The sequence below is a fragment of the Phyllostomus hastatus genome, unplaced genomic scaffold (assembly GCF_019186645.2).
Source record: "Phyllostomus hastatus isolate PE091 unplaced genomic scaffold, TTU_PhHast_1.1 phas_contig_641, whole genome shotgun sequence".
NCBI classification, from domain to species: domain Eukaryota; kingdom Metazoa; phylum Chordata; class Mammalia; order Chiroptera; family Phyllostomidae; genus Phyllostomus; species Phyllostomus hastatus.
The window spans coordinates 2,434-18,874 of record NW_025333929.1 but is presented as its reverse complement, the minus strand read 5'-3'; the positions used below and the strand labels follow the sequence as shown (position 1 = coordinate 18,874).

Sequence of the window (16,441 nt, the reverse complement as noted above, 5' to 3'; positions counted from 1 at the left end):
ACAGGGTTTCTGGGGATGAGGTAGATTCACCTGAAGCAGGTAGCACAGCACTAGTACATGTGAAGTTACCAGAGATGTCAGCTCTGGTCGTTCGAAGCCCCTGACTCACCTTTGGAAAGTTAACTCACTGTCTGCACCCTGGTCTCCTTGTCTCTCGTGTGGAAAAACTGAGTGATTGTTAGTGAAGTCCGTCACTCAGTGTGTTTTTAGTGAGTGTTTTCTCACTGAGACATTTTGCTGTTCAGGAGGCCCTCAGCTCCAGGCAGGGCAGCCAGAAGCAGAGAAGTTTCTTCAGCCTGAGGGTCCCCATTCCCTCCAGCTGATGCCAGGGCCACTGGGGTCTCCAGGGAAGGGTCAGCCTTTGGGACAATCACGAGGGACCTCCTCACTGCTTTCTGTGCTGGGCAAATGGTCAAGGGAGTGGGATCATCTGTCAAAATCCAGAAAACAGGCCTCAGAGGCCCAGAGAAGCGGGTGTGTGGGAAGGTGAAGATGTGAGACCCGTCGAGGGCATTGTAGAACGAGACCTCCCCCAGCTCACAGTCCAGGAAAATCCCCACCCTCTCAGGGGGGCTCACGTTGGTCAGTCTGGTCTGTGGGTCTGTGAGAGCCCAGTAGTACTTCCCAGGATTCAGCCCCACTGTCCAGAATCCATTTGCAGGGACCATTTCACCGCTAGCTTTTCTGCTCACACTCTCCCTGCACATCCCAACACGCCATTCTTCTCTGTCCCCCACCTCCACCTCCCAGAAGTGTCTCCCTGACGTGAAGCTCTCACAGCCCAGCACACAGGACTCCCATTCAAATCTCTTCGGGTTTTCTGGCAGGTCCTGCCATTCCTCTGCCCGCTGCAGGCTCCTCTTGTCCCCAGAAACCAGGAGGGTGGGGTGCGCAGTGTCTGGGTCCAGAAACACATCCGCTGCAGGGGGTTCGGAGGGCAAGGGGTCAGCCATGGTTCCTGGACCTCAGAGCCTCAGCCTTCCAGGCCTGGGTCTGGGCAGGAAGCCAAAGCCCACAGTCTGGGGCCCCAGCCCACCCTGGATGGGACCCTCAGCCGTGCCAGGGAAACTGCAGGGGTCTCGTGTTTGGTGAGGAAGGGGAGGGTGAGGAGGGTTGAGATCTACCATTTTCCTGTTTCTGCCCCAAAATGTCATGCCCACCTGTGCTGTACAGTCACATGGATTAAACGTCAGCCCTGGCTCTGCCCTGAGCTGGGTGACGTCCTTTCCTGCACAGTCTCTCTGTCCTCAGACACCAGCTACGGAATATCTAAGTTCAATATCATGTCTGTGAACTGGGGGTAAAACACTGATCTCTGGGGAGGAATAGGACAAATGAGAGGTATACTGAACCCCAGGCTGAGCACAGAGGAAGTGTCTGGAGTGACAACAGACACCGTGTCCCTCCTGTGCTCGGGGCCAGGCTGGGCTCCATGTGCTCTGGGGTCCACTCCCCACCTGTCCCACCCCCTCTGGCCCAGGACTCAGTCCTCCATGGACAGCAACCCTGGCCCCTGGGCTCTGGTTACTGTTGGGTTTGGCCAAGGGGAGGCACAGGCTGAACACGGGGAGGAGGGAGGAGGGGGGGCACAGCGCTGACCCCCACGTCCCCCAGGGAGATGCTCCACCAGAGCACCTCCCCCAGGAGCCCCCCCTGAGCCTCAGCTGAGGCCCCAGGGAGTCCTCCCTGTCCCTGTGCCCTCGGCCCAGGGGTGGTCACAGCCCCCACTGCTGGGAGCCGTGGGGCCTCATCTGTCCTGGTTGGGTCTCCCTAATGTCGCCCCACCTGTCACTGTGAACACACCCAACCCCATCTCTGTGTCAGGGATTTCCTTCACCTCTTCCTGCTGTGACCTTTGACCCACCTCACTGTCCTCAGCCAGCACACCAAGGCCTCCAGGTGACTGTCATCCGTGTCCCTTAAACACGGCCATGAGCACTTCTGTCACTAACAGCCAGAGTGACAGGGGCACCGAGGTCAACTCCACACTGGGGATCGTGTGGAGGATAAAGGGTCACCTGTCACAGGACCACCGGGAGGTGTGGCTGGTGCTGCCCCATTCTTTGTCCCTGTTCCTGTCAGTCATCAGTGCCCGAGTCACAGTGTGAGAAAGTGCTGTAAGGGGTGTGTTGTCAGGGAACAATCTGTGCAGGTTGTGGGGTCCTCTGTCCTCTCTGACCCTGCACCCCTGGGAGTGAATCACCCTACAGCACACTCTGTTGCAGTCTGAGGAGTTGTCTGCATCGGTTTTAGGTCTTATGACACCTTCTCCTCACCGTGGTCATTACCGTCAGACAAACACCCCCTTCAAACAGGCCGTCTGTTTCCTGTGGGTGTTCTGACAACACACAGTCACCCCCTCACTCAGTCCTTGTCCCAGCCCTCACAGAGCAGCAGTGACTGTGGGACATGGCAGAACTCAGGGACACACAGGGGCAGGAGGGCAGGAGCCTGGTCAGGTCACCCCTCCCTCTCCCTGCAGCCCCTCCCTCCAGCCCCGCCCCTCCTGCCTCTTTCTCCCACAGAGACCTGTGGGCCCCAGGGCACCTGATGTCCCTGCTCCCTGGGCTCTGGGCAGCAGGTGGGTGCACTTTTGAGACCACGATCTCAGGTCACCCTCCCAGAAGTGTCCCAGTCAACAGTTGGAGAAGAAAGAGGGAGCAGGGGCCCTCGGGAGTTGTCCTGGGGACACAGAGGGACCCACTCACCAGGCTGGAAGAGGGCCGTCTTACACTCTGGAAGGAAGGAGACACAGACAAGGAAAGGTCACTCTTTCTGTGTTCCCCCCCCACTGTCCTCACTGAGCCTCTTCTCTCTCCTCTCCTCAGTCCCCTCCAACGTCCACTCCCCTCATCTGCAGCTCTGTGGGCCAGGCTGGACCCTCTCCCAGTGCTCGGCTTCCCTCCATCACACTGGGGCCGTGGGGACACAGCCAGGCTGTGCCGGGTGTGGGCGTGGGTGTCAGCAGGGTGAGGGGACACTGGGTCTGGAAGGTCCTCTCTGAGTGACCAGACAGGAGGGGGTGGTGCAGACACAGAGAATGAGCCTCTGAGCTGGACGGGACGGGCCCCCTCCCCCAGCAGGAAAGGCTGCACCTGCTTCCCCCCACAGGAGCCAGGGAAACCAGAGAGCCTCAGGCTCACTCACCTGCATAGGCCCTGAGACCGCTCCTCACCTGCAATGGAGACAGACAGTCACCTGAACTGTCCTTTCTGAGTCGGTTCCTTCCTCTCCCTTGTGCCCCCCTGTCACCTTCCTGTGTGCCCCCCACCCTCCCCACCTCCCCCTCTGCCTGGTCCCTCCCCGGCACCCCCTCCTCTTTCCATCAGCTGCAGCTCAGGACCCCCAGGCGCCCTGCAGGGGCTGTCCCAGGGTCACCGCACAGCTGTCCTGTCCGTGTCTGTGCAGCAGTCACCTCTCATCCCCTGCTTTAGCTTCTGAAGTTTCAGTTACCTTCTGTCAACCAGGGTTGGGGAGAGTGAATAAAAATTGCAGAAACAAACAATTCATAAGTTTTAAATTGCACATCAGTCTGAGCAGCGTGATGAGGTCCCCTGCTGTCTGCTCCGACCTGCCCCCTCAGGAATCCCCCCGAGTCCAGCACGTCCACCCTGGGGGTCCCGCCCTCCCTTAGTCCCTGAGGACTTTCTCTGTGACAGATGGACGGTCCCAGTATCACAGCAGTGGTCTTCAGTCACCCGTATTTTACTTAATAACAATCCCAACAAGCAAGAACAGTGATGCTGCAGTGCTGGTGTGCCAATGAGAAGCCTTCCTTCACATGAGGGGGAAAAACCTCGTGTATTCAGGGTTTGGTCCTCTCCACGGTCAGACATCCCTGGGGGACAAGGATGGCGACCCTGTCATATAAGCGATGACCAGGTTCTCCAGCGCCTGGGTGTGTCTGCACACACACTGCCCTGTGTACACATGTGTGTACCTGTGTGCTGGAATTCATTCACCTAAATCTGCATTATTTCTTGCCCACTCCGGAAACAATGGACCAACCTAACTGGAAAATTTCAGATACTATTTTTTTCAGCAGTGATGATAAATCTGTGACAACTGACACGGCCACTCCTGTTTTTAAGACACTTTTCGCTCCTTTTGCCTGCTTGTCAGTGCGCTACAGAGTTTGTGGACCAATGAGGGCGGGAAGGACCCCCATACTGAGTCACCTCCCCATCCCCCACTCCTTTCCAAGGTTCCCAGGGTGTCCTGCGTGAGCGCCCCCTGGTGCAGAGAGACCCACAGCCCCTTTCCCCACTGAGACAGACCACTGCCTGGTGCCCCCAATTAGAGTCCCTCCCTTTCTTCCCCAGGAAGCTTAGGCGGGAGGAAAGGGGCTGAACTATCTGGGCAGAGAGGCAGAGATGCAGGTCCGGGTACTCACGTGGTAGGTACGGGATGTTTGTCCACCCTGCAGGGAACAACGTGAGGGGTCAGTGAGATGGGTAACGCAGGGACCCCACGATCCGTGGGCCGGGGATCGTCACTTACTGAGTTTGTCCTGAAGTTTCTCTGGAAATAAGCAGGAAAAGAAAATCCTTTAAAGGGGATGGAATAGAGGACCTGCGTGGTGGGTGCTGGGTGGGGCCGGGAGGTGGTGACCACCTGCAGCTGGGCCTCACCTTTGGCGCCTCGCTCCCGCTGCTCCTTGGCCTGAGCTGCTTCTTTCTCCGCCTGCGCTACTGCTTTCTCCCTCTTAGCTGCTTCTTTCTCCTCCTGAGCTGCTGCTTTCTCCGCTCGCTCCCTCTCCTTCTCCTGGGACAGGTCCTGGATCTTCTTCTGCTGTCGCCACAGGAAGTAGCCCGCCCCAGCCAGGAGCCCCAACAGAGCCGGCAGGGTCACGCCCAGGGTCACCACCCAGGGCTGCGTGATCCGGAAGAAGGGGCCTGCGAAGGGTGAGCCTCAGCTGATGGCCACCCTGGGTCTCAGAGTATCTGGGGACTGAAAACAATCGTTCTCTCCCCGAAGTGCCCAGAACTTTCACTGGCACAGAACACCGTTGTCTTGCAGTAACTGCCTCTCACATGGGAATATTTTGAATATAAAAGAACGTATACAAGAACATTGAAATCTCTCCACTGCTCCTCCCTCTGCCATTTATTATCTCCTTGTAAGTCAGTTTAATCTGGGGATTAAGAACATGCACTTTGGGGCTGGAGGGCCTGGGCTCCAATTCTGGGTCTTCCACCTGACTAGCTCTGTGACCTTGAACTAATGACTTAAGCATCTGTTCCTGGTCCTGATGGGTAAGAGATTAAATTAATGCTTATACAGTGCCTGACACATAGTGAGTGCCATGGAAGTTTTATTAAATTTTAAAAACATAAATGTAGTTCTATTTTATCTTGTTTACAGTGAAGACAGCACTCTATGCCAGCTGATGTGCTGGTTGTTCTCTCTGCTCCCCTGGGTCTGGGCGACCTTCCCGCCTCAGCACAGGGGGCAGGTCTGTGTCTGCTCTCACAGGGCAGCGCCCCCTGCACACACGGCCCCTCGGGGGCACTTGCACCGTCTCTGACTCTTTGTTACTATAGTTAATGGTGCAGGAAATAACCTTTTATGTGGGTCATTTCACAGAAATGTGAGCTGATCTGTCAGATAGATTTCCCAGAAGTGGGGTCTTGCATTACTGAGTGAGCACTCTGGATGAGGTGGCTCTGGTGTCCCCAGTGGAAGTTGTGCTTATTGACATGAAACTACACCCAACAATAGCCACAAACCTCTAAGAGTGACTGGCTCCCAACAATTCTGCTGTCAGAATGTGTCACCATCACCTCGTTTTTCCTGTTTTGCCAGTCTCACAGGTGGAAATCACCTCCCTAGTCAGTGTGATCGGACACCTTTTCCTGAGTCATTTCCTGTTCTATGAACTGATACTTCCTGTTGTTTGCTCAGTGTTCTACTAGGTTGTTTTATATTTTAAGGAGATCACCCCTTTCTCTAAGATTTGTGTTGTACATTTCTTTCCCCTTTTCTCATGTCTTTGCTGATCTTGACCATTTGCCCCCAGTCCCCATCCCCTGGCACCCTGTGTGGCCGCAGGAAGTGCTCAGAAGGTGTCTGTGACACAAAGAGCTTCATGGGGAGGGAGCAGCAGGTCCCTGCTCTGTCCCTTCTGTTCCCTGCACAGACCCAGGTCAGCAGCAGACAACCACACCTTCTCCCAGGGGCCACCCAGGAGCCCAGGGCAGTGGGCAGGACACTCACCTGCTATGGAAACCCTGGCTGATGACCTTTCCTGGCCCAGCAGGGGGTTTCTGATGACACAGGAGACCCCCTCCCCAGAGCTGTCCTCCAGGATCACAGAGGCTGAGGCTGTATAAAGGCCCTGGGGGTCTGCAGCCTCTGTGGCCACCTCAGCAGACAAGCTGTGTCCCCTGGCGTCTCTCCACTGGATCTGGGGCTGCGGGTACCAGCCGGCAGACGTGCACTCCACACGGATCCCTCCAGCCTCGTACCCCTTCATTTCAACGTGGGGGTCAGAGCCCAGTGCTGGGGAGGAACAGTGAGTCTGAATCCTGGGGAGCCCTCTGCTCTGGTGGGGGTCTCCACAGCAGGGAGGGGCACACCCACCCTGGATGAGCCCAGCAGGGATTCACAGGAGCTGCTCCCAGAGTGTGCTGTGCAGGAGAGACTGACCCTCGGTGTGACCACTGCTTGACCATTGCTGGGCCCTCGTGCTGGAAAGGGGGATCTGGGCTGGAACTGATATTGTTTCCCCTAAATCACCTTAGAGACTGCTGGACTCTCCCTTCCCCATGTCCCAAACATGCTGGTTCCTGGAACAGCCCCTCACCCCACCCTGGGCAAGCATGTAAGTTCCTGCTTAGTTGAAGCAGGCCCCACCCCAGAGGCCCCATCCATCCTGCCTGTCCTGTGTGAGCCTCTGCCCTGCCTGCCATGTGGGGGAAGGATCTGCACTTGTCTTGCACTACCCCAGCTGTGTGCTGTATGCTTGTCCCCGTGGGAATCTCTGATGTAATTAACGCTGCAGGTGTCAGCCTGCTTTGGGGCCCCTCCTCCATGGGAAGTTTCTATCACGTGACTGTGGAGAGGGGAACACTTCTCCACAGAGGAGCGCTGACCCAGGCCAGGAACTGTGGGGTTTTTGCTACTGACACTGAATCCCTAAACACAAGAGGAGCAGGCAGGGAGCCCCTTACAGACCTGAGAGGACAGTCCTGTGGGGAGGACTCTCTTCAAAGGACCTGTGGTCTACAGGGAGGGACAGTGTCTGGGCTCAGGAGGCCCCTGCAGGGACAAAGCCAGGACTCCCCCACAGTCCATCCCCTGCCGGGCTCCCCAGGGACCCACCAGGCAGAAGCCCAGGGCGGGGCTGTGTCCTGAGAAGGTGAAGTGCAGCCCTGACACCCGGACACGAGCACTTTCACGGGGCAGCACCCTCAGACAAGGTCACTCTGTCACTGGGACGGGTCAGGACAAGGTCAAGACCACTTAGCAGTCGGTCTGAGCACAGAGGAAGCAGGAACAGTGTGCAGACCACAGCAGTGACCACCCTCCCCTGTCCTGGCTGGGAGTGACCCATGACACCCCTGCACCTTCCTGACAGCATCCAGCCCAGAGCAGAGCCCTGCTTCCACATCCCCCCAAGTCCCCTGACAGCCCAGAGGTCACACCCAGATCCTCCCTGACACCCCCTTCTCTGAGACACCCCAGGTTTCCTCCCCTGTGCGTCCCCCCTCCCTGCTCCAGGGATGGACACACCCTGTTCAACTGCACGTGTGTCCCGGGGCCTTTGGTTGGAGGGTGTGGGCACCACAGGTGCTGTCCCTGCAGCTCAGCCCCCTGGACCCACAGCAGCGGGCACCTGGGGGCCCACGGCCACTGTCTGGGACACGCTGAACCCAAACACCTGTGTGCCTCCCACTGTGGGGGGGTCTCCTCCTCCTTCCCGTCCCCGACCTCCACTTCCCTGCTGAGACCTGGTGGGCGGCGTGAGGGACTCTTTACTGGATGCAGGAGGAGCCCTTCCTGGGGGACGACCTGGGTCTGTCTCGGGCCTCAGAGGAGCAGGGAGGGAGCTGGAAGGGGGGGGCATGGGAACCACTGGTGGTGAGGAGCCCCGAGTGTTCTCTGATGGGCTTGGACTGTCTTCCCTTGACTCCAGGGAAACAAGCACAGATCAAACCTGAGTCTCACCTGCAACCTTCAGCTGCACCAGGGCATTTTCAGAGAAGTCTCCATCTTGGAAATAACACAGGTAGGTTCCTCTGTCAGAGGCTCTGATATCCCGAATCCGGAGAGCAGCCTTCCCTGCAGTGATGTCCTCTCGTAAAATCGAAGTTCTCCCTCGATACTCTGCTGCCGGCGTGTCCTCCTGCCCGTGTGCGTACGTGTGCACTACCTGCCTGGGGCTGGGTCGCACCCACATCAGCTCCATGGTCTCAGCGCTCATCTCCGGGGACAGGTGACAGGGCAGCTCAGCGTCTTCACCCACCATGGCCAGGATGGGCTCGGGGGGTCCAACCACAGCAAACTGAGCTGGTCATCAGAAGGGGGGGCTCCGTCAGAGGGAGCTGGGGCCAGAGGACCAGGGGGTGCCCCAGCAGGGAGGGCGAGGGGAGAGACACCTAGACAGGAACTCAGTCCTCACACAGGTGGGTCTGGACGGGCCTTGCAGGGGTGGGGGGAGTCCAGGGTTCTGACTGGGCCCCCAAGGGAAAGGCTTCAGGTGCACGAACGCAGAGCAGGTCCTACCTGAGCAGGGGCTGAGCAGCTGGACCACGGCGAGGCAGACAGGGAGGGCAGGCAGACGGGGAACCAGGCGCCTCACCATCGTTCCCTGCTGTGCAGACAGAGATGCCAGGAGGGGCTGGGTAGCAGTGATGACCTTGGAGAAGGTGGAGAATTCAACGTGGAGGCGCGGCCTCCCCAGGGCTGGAAGGGGGCACAACCAGGATCCCTGCTGACGGGAGAGCCTGCCTCTGCAAATGTCTCCCTGGGGAGTCTCTTTCACCTTGGATCCCAACACGGAAATCACCCAGGAAACATGGAACAGTAATGGACGTACCTTAACCCTCGTCCTCAGGGAGAACGGAGCCCTCCTGTGCGAACGTGCTCAGAAGTCCCTCCACTCACCCACACTTCCCTGCCACAGCCAGGTGCCTGCCACCCAGCATCACCCTCTGAGGGAACGCAGGCACCCACTGCTCTAGTCTCGAGTCCCACTGCTGCCCCCCTGCAGGCCGTGCTCCCGCACAGCAGCCAGGACGTCCTGACCCCTCCCTCCCTGCTGCTCAGCCCCTCCCAGGGGCTCCCCATTCCATCCCAGAGCAGAAGCGGGAGTCCTTTGCACCCTGTACTTTTACAATTACCTGAATGTTTTAAATGTTAAAAGTTTTCACAGTGTGGGATGTATTTCCACTTATTTCTGGAAATATTTATTGTTTTTTTATTCCTGATCACAGACAAGTATAAAATGACCAAAATATTATTTATAGTAATAATAATAATAGAATAAAATATTTATAACTTATAATGGAAATCATAGACTTTGCTTTATATGAGTGTAAATATTTCTGAACATATTTTGAATATATATATACACACACAGACACACACAGACACAGAATGGCTTTAAAATGTTTTTCGTTTGAAAAATTTACTCTCAAAGAAAAAAATGGGACATTATCACAAAGGTTTATATTTAAGTGTGCCTGTAATAGCAAAGTGAAGATACAATTTAAATACCCAAACTGCAACCAATTTTGTTACAAATATGTAGAAAACCTCTTTATTAAAAACATGATTCCTAAACTAACAATTCACATAATCTCAGTGGTGCAAAGCTGAAGGCTGTTCCTGTGGACCAGGAAGAAGAAACAGATGCCCACTATGACCACTTCCATTCAGTACAGTGTTGGAAGTCCTGGCCACACTGATCAGACAGGACAGAGAAATAAGTATCATACAAATCAGAGAGGAGAAAGTAAAATTCTCACCATTTGCAGATGACATGATACAAAATAGAGAAAAGCCTGAAGACTCCGCCACCCCCCCAAAAAAAACCTAAACAACTATTAGAACTAGTATGAATGGAGTCACATTGCAGGATATAAAAGCAGAAACCTGCTGCATTTCTACACAGCAATACTGAATATTCAGAATGAGACATTCCTCAAATCCTGTTTTCATTATCATCCAAAAGGACAAAATAACTAGGATTCAATGTAAGTGAAGAGTGACAGACCTGTACAGTGACAACTGTGGGACAATGAGGACAGAAACTGAGGAAACACAAATGAGTGGGGACATACAGTGTGCTGGTGTTGGGAAGGGTTCATATTGTCCCAATGTCCGCACAGCCTAAGGCAACACACAGATGCAGTGCAATCCCTACTAAAGTACCAACGACCTACTTCTCAGAAGTACAACAACTAACCCTAAAATGTATGTGGAAACACAAAAGCTCTGAACAGCCAGAGAAACCCTGAGACAGAACGAAGTTGGTGGTGTCACACTCCCTGACAGGACAGGACGTCACACGTCTGCACTGAAGAGACAGCAGGACCTGGCAGGACAGCAGTCACCAAGTCAATGGGACAGACCAGAGAGCCAGCAGCGAGTCCTCCCTTCTGTGGGCAATCGGTCTGAGGTGAAGAGACCCTCTCCAACATGCTGTTGTCGGACCTGGACGGATACGAGCAAAAGGGTGTGACTGCATCCCTTTCCTAAACCAAGTATGAAGAACACAGAATAAAATTAAAGATTTAAATGTAAAATCTGAAACCATAAAACTGGATGAAAACATGGGCAGTGAATTCTCTAACATCACTGTTCACAATGTCATTTTGGGCATGTCCCCTTGGGCAAGGGCAGAAGTGAACAAATAAAAGAATGAGACCATCTCAAAGTAACAACAGTTTGCCCAGCACAGAAAACCATCACAAGATGAAAACACCATGCAGTAAATGAAGAAGATATTTGCCAATAACACAATTAAAAAAGTGTTTAGCTCTGAACTGTGTGGCTCAGTGTGTTGAGTGCCAGCCTGAGAACCCAAAGGTTGCCAGTCAGATTCCCAGGGAGGGCACAGGCCTGGGGTGCTGGCCGGGTCCCTGGTAGGGAGCATGTCAGAGGCAAACAATTGATGTTTCTCTTGGGCTTCAGTGTCTCTCTCGCTCTCTTTCTCCCTCCCTTTCCCCCTCTCTAAACATAAATAAATGGAATCTTAAACTAAATAAATAAAATAAAAAGCAGGTAGTGATAGGACCCACTTTTTAAACTGCGTTTAATATTCAGAATTTAGAAAGAACTCAGACAACTAAACACCAAGAAAGCAAACAATCGAAGTATAAAATGAGCTGTGGGCCTGAACGGACTTTTCTCCAAAGGGTAGGTACAGACGGCCAACAGACACACGGACTGGACCCCCTTGTGGTCAGACACTGTGTAGTCATGCATTCCTCGACCGTTGTGTGTGTGGATGCTTCAGATTGTTCTATATCACAAGTATGTCTTTAACAATCTTCTTTACACATACATCTTTATTATATCCTCACACAGGGACATTTTTCTTCATTACTTCTAGAGGGGGAGGAAGGGTGGAGGAGAGAGTAGGACGATGAACAGACAAAGAAAGTGGGCAGGAGAGAGACACATCAGTTGGCTGCCCCTCCTGGGCTGCGTATTCAGGGGATGGAACCCAACACCTAGGTCTGTGCCCTGACCAGGAATCGAACCCCTAGCCTTTTGGTGTGTGGGACGATGCTCCAACCAACTAAGCTGCCCTGGCCAGGGTTTTACAGTTAATCTTTAAGGCACACACCTGGTAACCCACCCCACTATTCTCTCCACATTATTTCTGTAAATGATGACTGGCTAACTTACATGTGACTCAGATAAACAGCCAGTTTGCTGAAGAATTCCAGACACCAACTTCAGAAGGAGCTCACTCCACCCTCAGACATTCGGCTCTGGGAGATCTGCTGACCTCGACCAGGAACCTGAACAGACTGTGTTGTTTGCACCTTGTCCCCTCCAGGCAGAACTCTCAACACCCTCCCTTCCGTGTCTTTGCTGTGTATATTTTCTTCCTTCTCTCTCCTTACAGAAACCCCTTCCTGTGTGTGATTGTTCAGATGGTCTTTGAGCTGAGACCCCCATCATCCCCAATACCTGGCCCTTGAATGGACCTACTTTCCTCCCGCCAGTCCTGGTCTCTCTGTTATTTGCTTATGAGCAGCAGGCAGTCACACCTGGCTTTGGTGTCAATGCCTCTTCTAGAATCTCCTAGAACACGTTCCCAGAGACGAGCAGGAGAGACTGTGAGGGGCCTTGCTCCTCTCTGACCACAGGAAGCTCCCAGGGACGGGCAGGTGTCCAGCTCCCTGGTTCCCGTTGTCTCCCTCCCACAGGTGTCCCAGTGCAGACCTTACCTGCCCTGCTCCACGCTCCCCTGTGCCCTCACCTGCAGGCTCACAGCCCCACACTCCTTCCCTGGGTGAGGGACACCCTGCAGGCTCCCCCAGCTCCTCAGCCTCTCTCCTAAAGGGACCTGGGGCCCTGGATCTCACCAACTGCCCCCACTTAACCTTGACACTCCCAGATGAAAATCACAGAGCAAAGGTACTCCAGGTCTCTTTATTATAGGTGAGTCTCTGATATGGATGAAAGGGTGGGGAAGGAGAAAGGGTGCTCAGCAAGGGAAATGGGCAAAGTCCCTCTTTGAAAACCCTTGTTCTCTGATTGGCTCTGAGCCTTGTGTGTCTCATCAGTTTCTGGGCAGAAACCAGTGGGCAAGGTTGGTGTGAACCAGGACCCCCTGTTGGAGGGAGCAGTGCAGACCAGCTCCAGCCCTGACTCCCTCCCTCTGTGTCTCTCTGTGTGGTCACCTGCGTGAATCAGTCCTGGGTGTGGGTGTGTGTGAGCAGTATCTCACTGTACACACCTGCTTCATGTCACTTGTGTCACAGTGTGTTCAGCAGAGGAACCAGGACAGAGCAGCAGAGGGCAGTGTGTGAGGAGAGGAAGGTGCAGGAGTTACAGGGTCACTGTGGTTGTTGGCTAAGGTCTTTGACAGCAGAGCCCCGTGCAGGTGTGCCAGAGAGAGGGCAGGCCCACGCCACCTGTCCTGGCCCCTGTGACACTCAGGTCTCAGATCCACTCCCAGGCAGCACCGTGTTCAGGTTCCCACGGGCGGTGCTGTCAGGGACCGATGGGCAGGTTCCAGGTTTTCTAGGGAAGGGTCATGGGGGCGTGGCTGAGAAGGTCCATCCAGCCTCTGCCCCTCATCTGAGCTGCACCTGGGTTTCAGGTGTGCTCACTTCTCTCTGCTGCAGGGTCTGTGTTCTCTGAGGTTGGACGGGAGAGGATGTGAGTGTGTCTGTCAGGGGACTTGGGGACCAGCAGGGTCTGCCTGTGGCCTGTGGCCTCCAGAGACACTGTGTTTAGGTCTCTAGGTCATGAATTGATCTCCCAGGGCAGAGTGTGACTGTGGCTGATGGACTGTGATGCATTCCATGGTGTGAATGTGGGTTCTGGGGTGAAGGTGGCTGCTCCCTTGTGCCCCATCTGTTTCCTGCTGCTTCTCAGTGAACAGACCTTGTTTCTGGGGGAAGGTACGTCATGTGCCCATCCCTCTTGATGACGGGAGTATCTAGGGCACAGGAGACAAACACAAGGTCCGAGGACCAAATCCGGCCCCCCACTTTGTTGTATCCGGCCCAGGAGCTAGTTTCTCCTCAGCGGCAGCACCAAGCTCCTGGCCCCTAGTTAAGGAGTAGTTACATCTATACAGCCCTAAAATTACATTCTGCCCTTTGAAGGCAACCAGGAGGCTGATGTGGCCCCTGGTGAAAATGAGTTTGACACCCCTGAATTCTAGGGACTAAGTTTGAGCCGATAGTTTGCAGGTTGAAGTTGTTGGTTGTGTTCCTCTAGAGACCCAACTCCTCCCACTTCCTCCTTCCTCTTGGGTGGACACCGTCTCTGGACCTGGAGCTCAGCAGCCATCTCGTCACCCAGAGGCCACCTGGGGATGGAAGCCACACACTGAGAGGGCAGAGATGGAGACAGGTGGAGGCTGGGGCGTGGATGCCTCTCTGAGCTCTCAGACCAGCCCTGGACCACTGCCCTCTGGGGTCATCTCCCGTGAGAGGAACGTGGACCCGTGTTTAGTTGAAGCCCCTGGCACCTCTGGTCTCTGTTACCAGCAGCAGTACATGGCTCTTCCCGCCCCACCCCCTCTGCCAGCAGTTTGTCAGGAAAACTACAAACACAGAACACAGCTGAGAGACTGTTTCAATGAACATTAAATATATGTACTGCTTGTTTTTTACTACTTTCTCTTTTTCCTTTTCAAACTGTCCTGTAGTTTTAAAATTTGAATGTATTGGGGTGATATTGATTCACAAACTCAGTTTTGAAGTGTAGAACCCAATAAAACTTCATCTGCTCACTGCTTTGTGCACCTGTCATTGCAAGCAAAGTCCTTTTATGTCCCCATTTTTTGCCCCTTTGCCCACCTCCACCCAACCCCAACACCCTTTCCTTCTGGCTGTCACCACACAGTTGTGTGTGTCTGTGAGTTACGTGTGTGTGTGTGTGTGTGTGTTTATGGCTCATTCCTTCACCTTCTTCCACTCAGTCCCCAACCCCTCCCTTCTGACAGCTGTCAGTGTGTCCTGTGCATCCAGGCCTCTGCACACCTGCTGCTGAGGGTCCACAGTGCACGTTTACAACACACACTTACTTCATAATCATCCATCCTTCTGTTGATGTCTTATGCTTACTCATCTGCAGCCTTTTAGAGTAAGCTGGGAGCATCAGTACACCTTCCCCTGGGAGCATCCACACACACCTGTCACGCAGAACTCAGTCCTGAAATGCGTGAGGCACCGAAGCTGTGTTTAAAACGTGGATGTAGGAGTAATTTTCAGTCCTAATTTCAAAACACTCAGTGGGTATCCCTCGCTTCTAAATGTCGTCTCCCTCCTTTTACAGACAGTCTGGCCCAGGTCCCTGGCCCCTCCTCCTAAGATCAAGGCCACTTCCAATGTTCTGTCAGCAGGATGCTCCCCACAGCCTGACACAGGACAAGCACCCACTCAGGCCCCTTCCCTTGGTCCCCTGGCATCTGATGACAGAGGTTCTGGCTTCACCGCTGATGCCACAGCAGGGGACTGTCGTTCTTGGGGACCTGTAGGATGTGGGGCCCCATGAATCCTCTCAAGAATGGCAGTGTGAACCCTGAGAAAAAAAGACACCCACTAACAAGGGGTCTTGGTGGGTAACTGGGCTCACATTTTGAAACATACAGCCCAGGAGCCATTTCTGCACAGGGGTCCCTCCCACAAACTGGACGTCACAGAGAGGACTGCACTGGTTTGCCCACCTTTGCACTGACCCTTCCCACACGTGATTTTTCCCAGTGAGCCCGCCCTTCTGCAGAAACCTCCCAGAAGCCCACTTCAAGCAATAAGACTCAGGCTTTAGCCTTCCAGGCACAGGTGTGCAAGTCGGGCCAATCAGAGCAGCTCAGACAAGAAAGTGACTTTTGGACCAATCAAACAGTAACAATTTGGAGCCCGCATTTGCATGAGGGTGGGCCAATCAGGGCTAGAGTCTAGGGACAGGGACTCCTGGACTTGTAAAGCCCCTCCCCTCTGTGTCAGAGACGCAGTTTCTCTTCCCACCTGGGACTGAACCTGGAGCAGAGGGGGCACGTTTCTCCCAGGGCAGAGCAGCGGCGCAGAGCTGACTGGGGGCAGCTGTCCAGTCACTCAGTGGTCTGGACCCTGGGCCTCTTGTCCCCAGGACAGTCCCACAGCCCCGTTCCCACGTCCCTGCTCCGTCCCAGTGGAGCCGGTTTGCACGGAGCAGATCCCTCCCTGCCCCCCAGTCTGGGGGTCCCTCTTGCTGTGGAATCGGCCGGGACCGTGGGCGCCGGCAGGAAGCTGCGGAAAGGCCTGCGGTGGGCTCAGAGGGTAAATGCAGTGGGAGCCGGGCCCCGCGGCGCAGAGCACTGGGGCTGCACGAGAACTCTCCCTGCCCGTGGTCAGGCCGGGGCGACAGGCGCGTCCCTCCCAGCCAACCCCACAGGGGACAGGAAGTGACCTTCCTGCCCAGGTCAGGCTGCAGCCACAGAGTGGGGAGGGGAGCCCCTTCTCTGAGGGCCCCCTGCTGTCTCACCCACAGATTCATCCACCGAAAGCTTTGCTGCTAGAAGTCGTATCAGTAAGAGGGACACATGCCAGTCTTGTCTGGAGCACCCCGTTTGCTCTGACGCAGAGAAGCCGCCTCGTTCCCAACCAGATGGGAGCTTCTGGGCAGATGGTTTCTCACCTCTTTGGAGTTTCCCGGGATCCAGGGTCCCAGGCGCAGTTCTCACCCTGACCTGTGGGTGGCGCTGGGAGGGAAATGGGTGTGAAATGGGTCAATATACTCAGAAAGGTCCATTTTCACTAGAGAA

At 54.8% G+C, this 16,441-nt stretch overlaps 1 protein-coding gene across 5 annotated transcripts; it reads right to left on the bottom strand.

Moving 5' to 3' along the window:
* Positions 1 to 216: 216 nt before the first annotated feature.
* Positions 217 to 12,521, bottom strand: LOC123825737 (butyrophilin subfamily 3 member A1-like). 5 transcript variants are annotated; one of them, XM_045849356.1, is made up of 10 exons: positions 12,408 to 12,521; positions 8,728 to 8,812; positions 8,170 to 8,511; positions 6,217 to 6,501; positions 4,632 to 4,895; positions 4,501 to 4,547; positions 4,394 to 4,420; positions 3,148 to 3,175; positions 2,709 to 2,735; positions 217 to 919 (listed from the first exon to the last, which is right to left on the bottom strand). In XM_045849356.1, exons 2-10 carry the CDS (start codon positions 8,804 to 8,806, stop codon positions 222 to 224), a joined length of 1,797 nt encoding a protein of 598 aa, XP_045705312.1. In that variant the 5' UTR covers positions 8,807 to 8,812; positions 12,408 to 12,521; the 3' UTR covers positions 217 to 221. The 5 variants fall into 5 exon arrangements, with proteins under 5 accessions (XP_045705312.1, XP_045705315.1, XP_045705310.1 ...); XM_045849359.1 differs by having other exon boundaries at positions 8,728 to 8,860; positions 12,440 to 12,521; XM_045849354.1 differs by having other exon boundaries at positions 12,440 to 12,504.
* Positions 12,522 to 16,441: the final 3,920 nt, after the last annotated feature.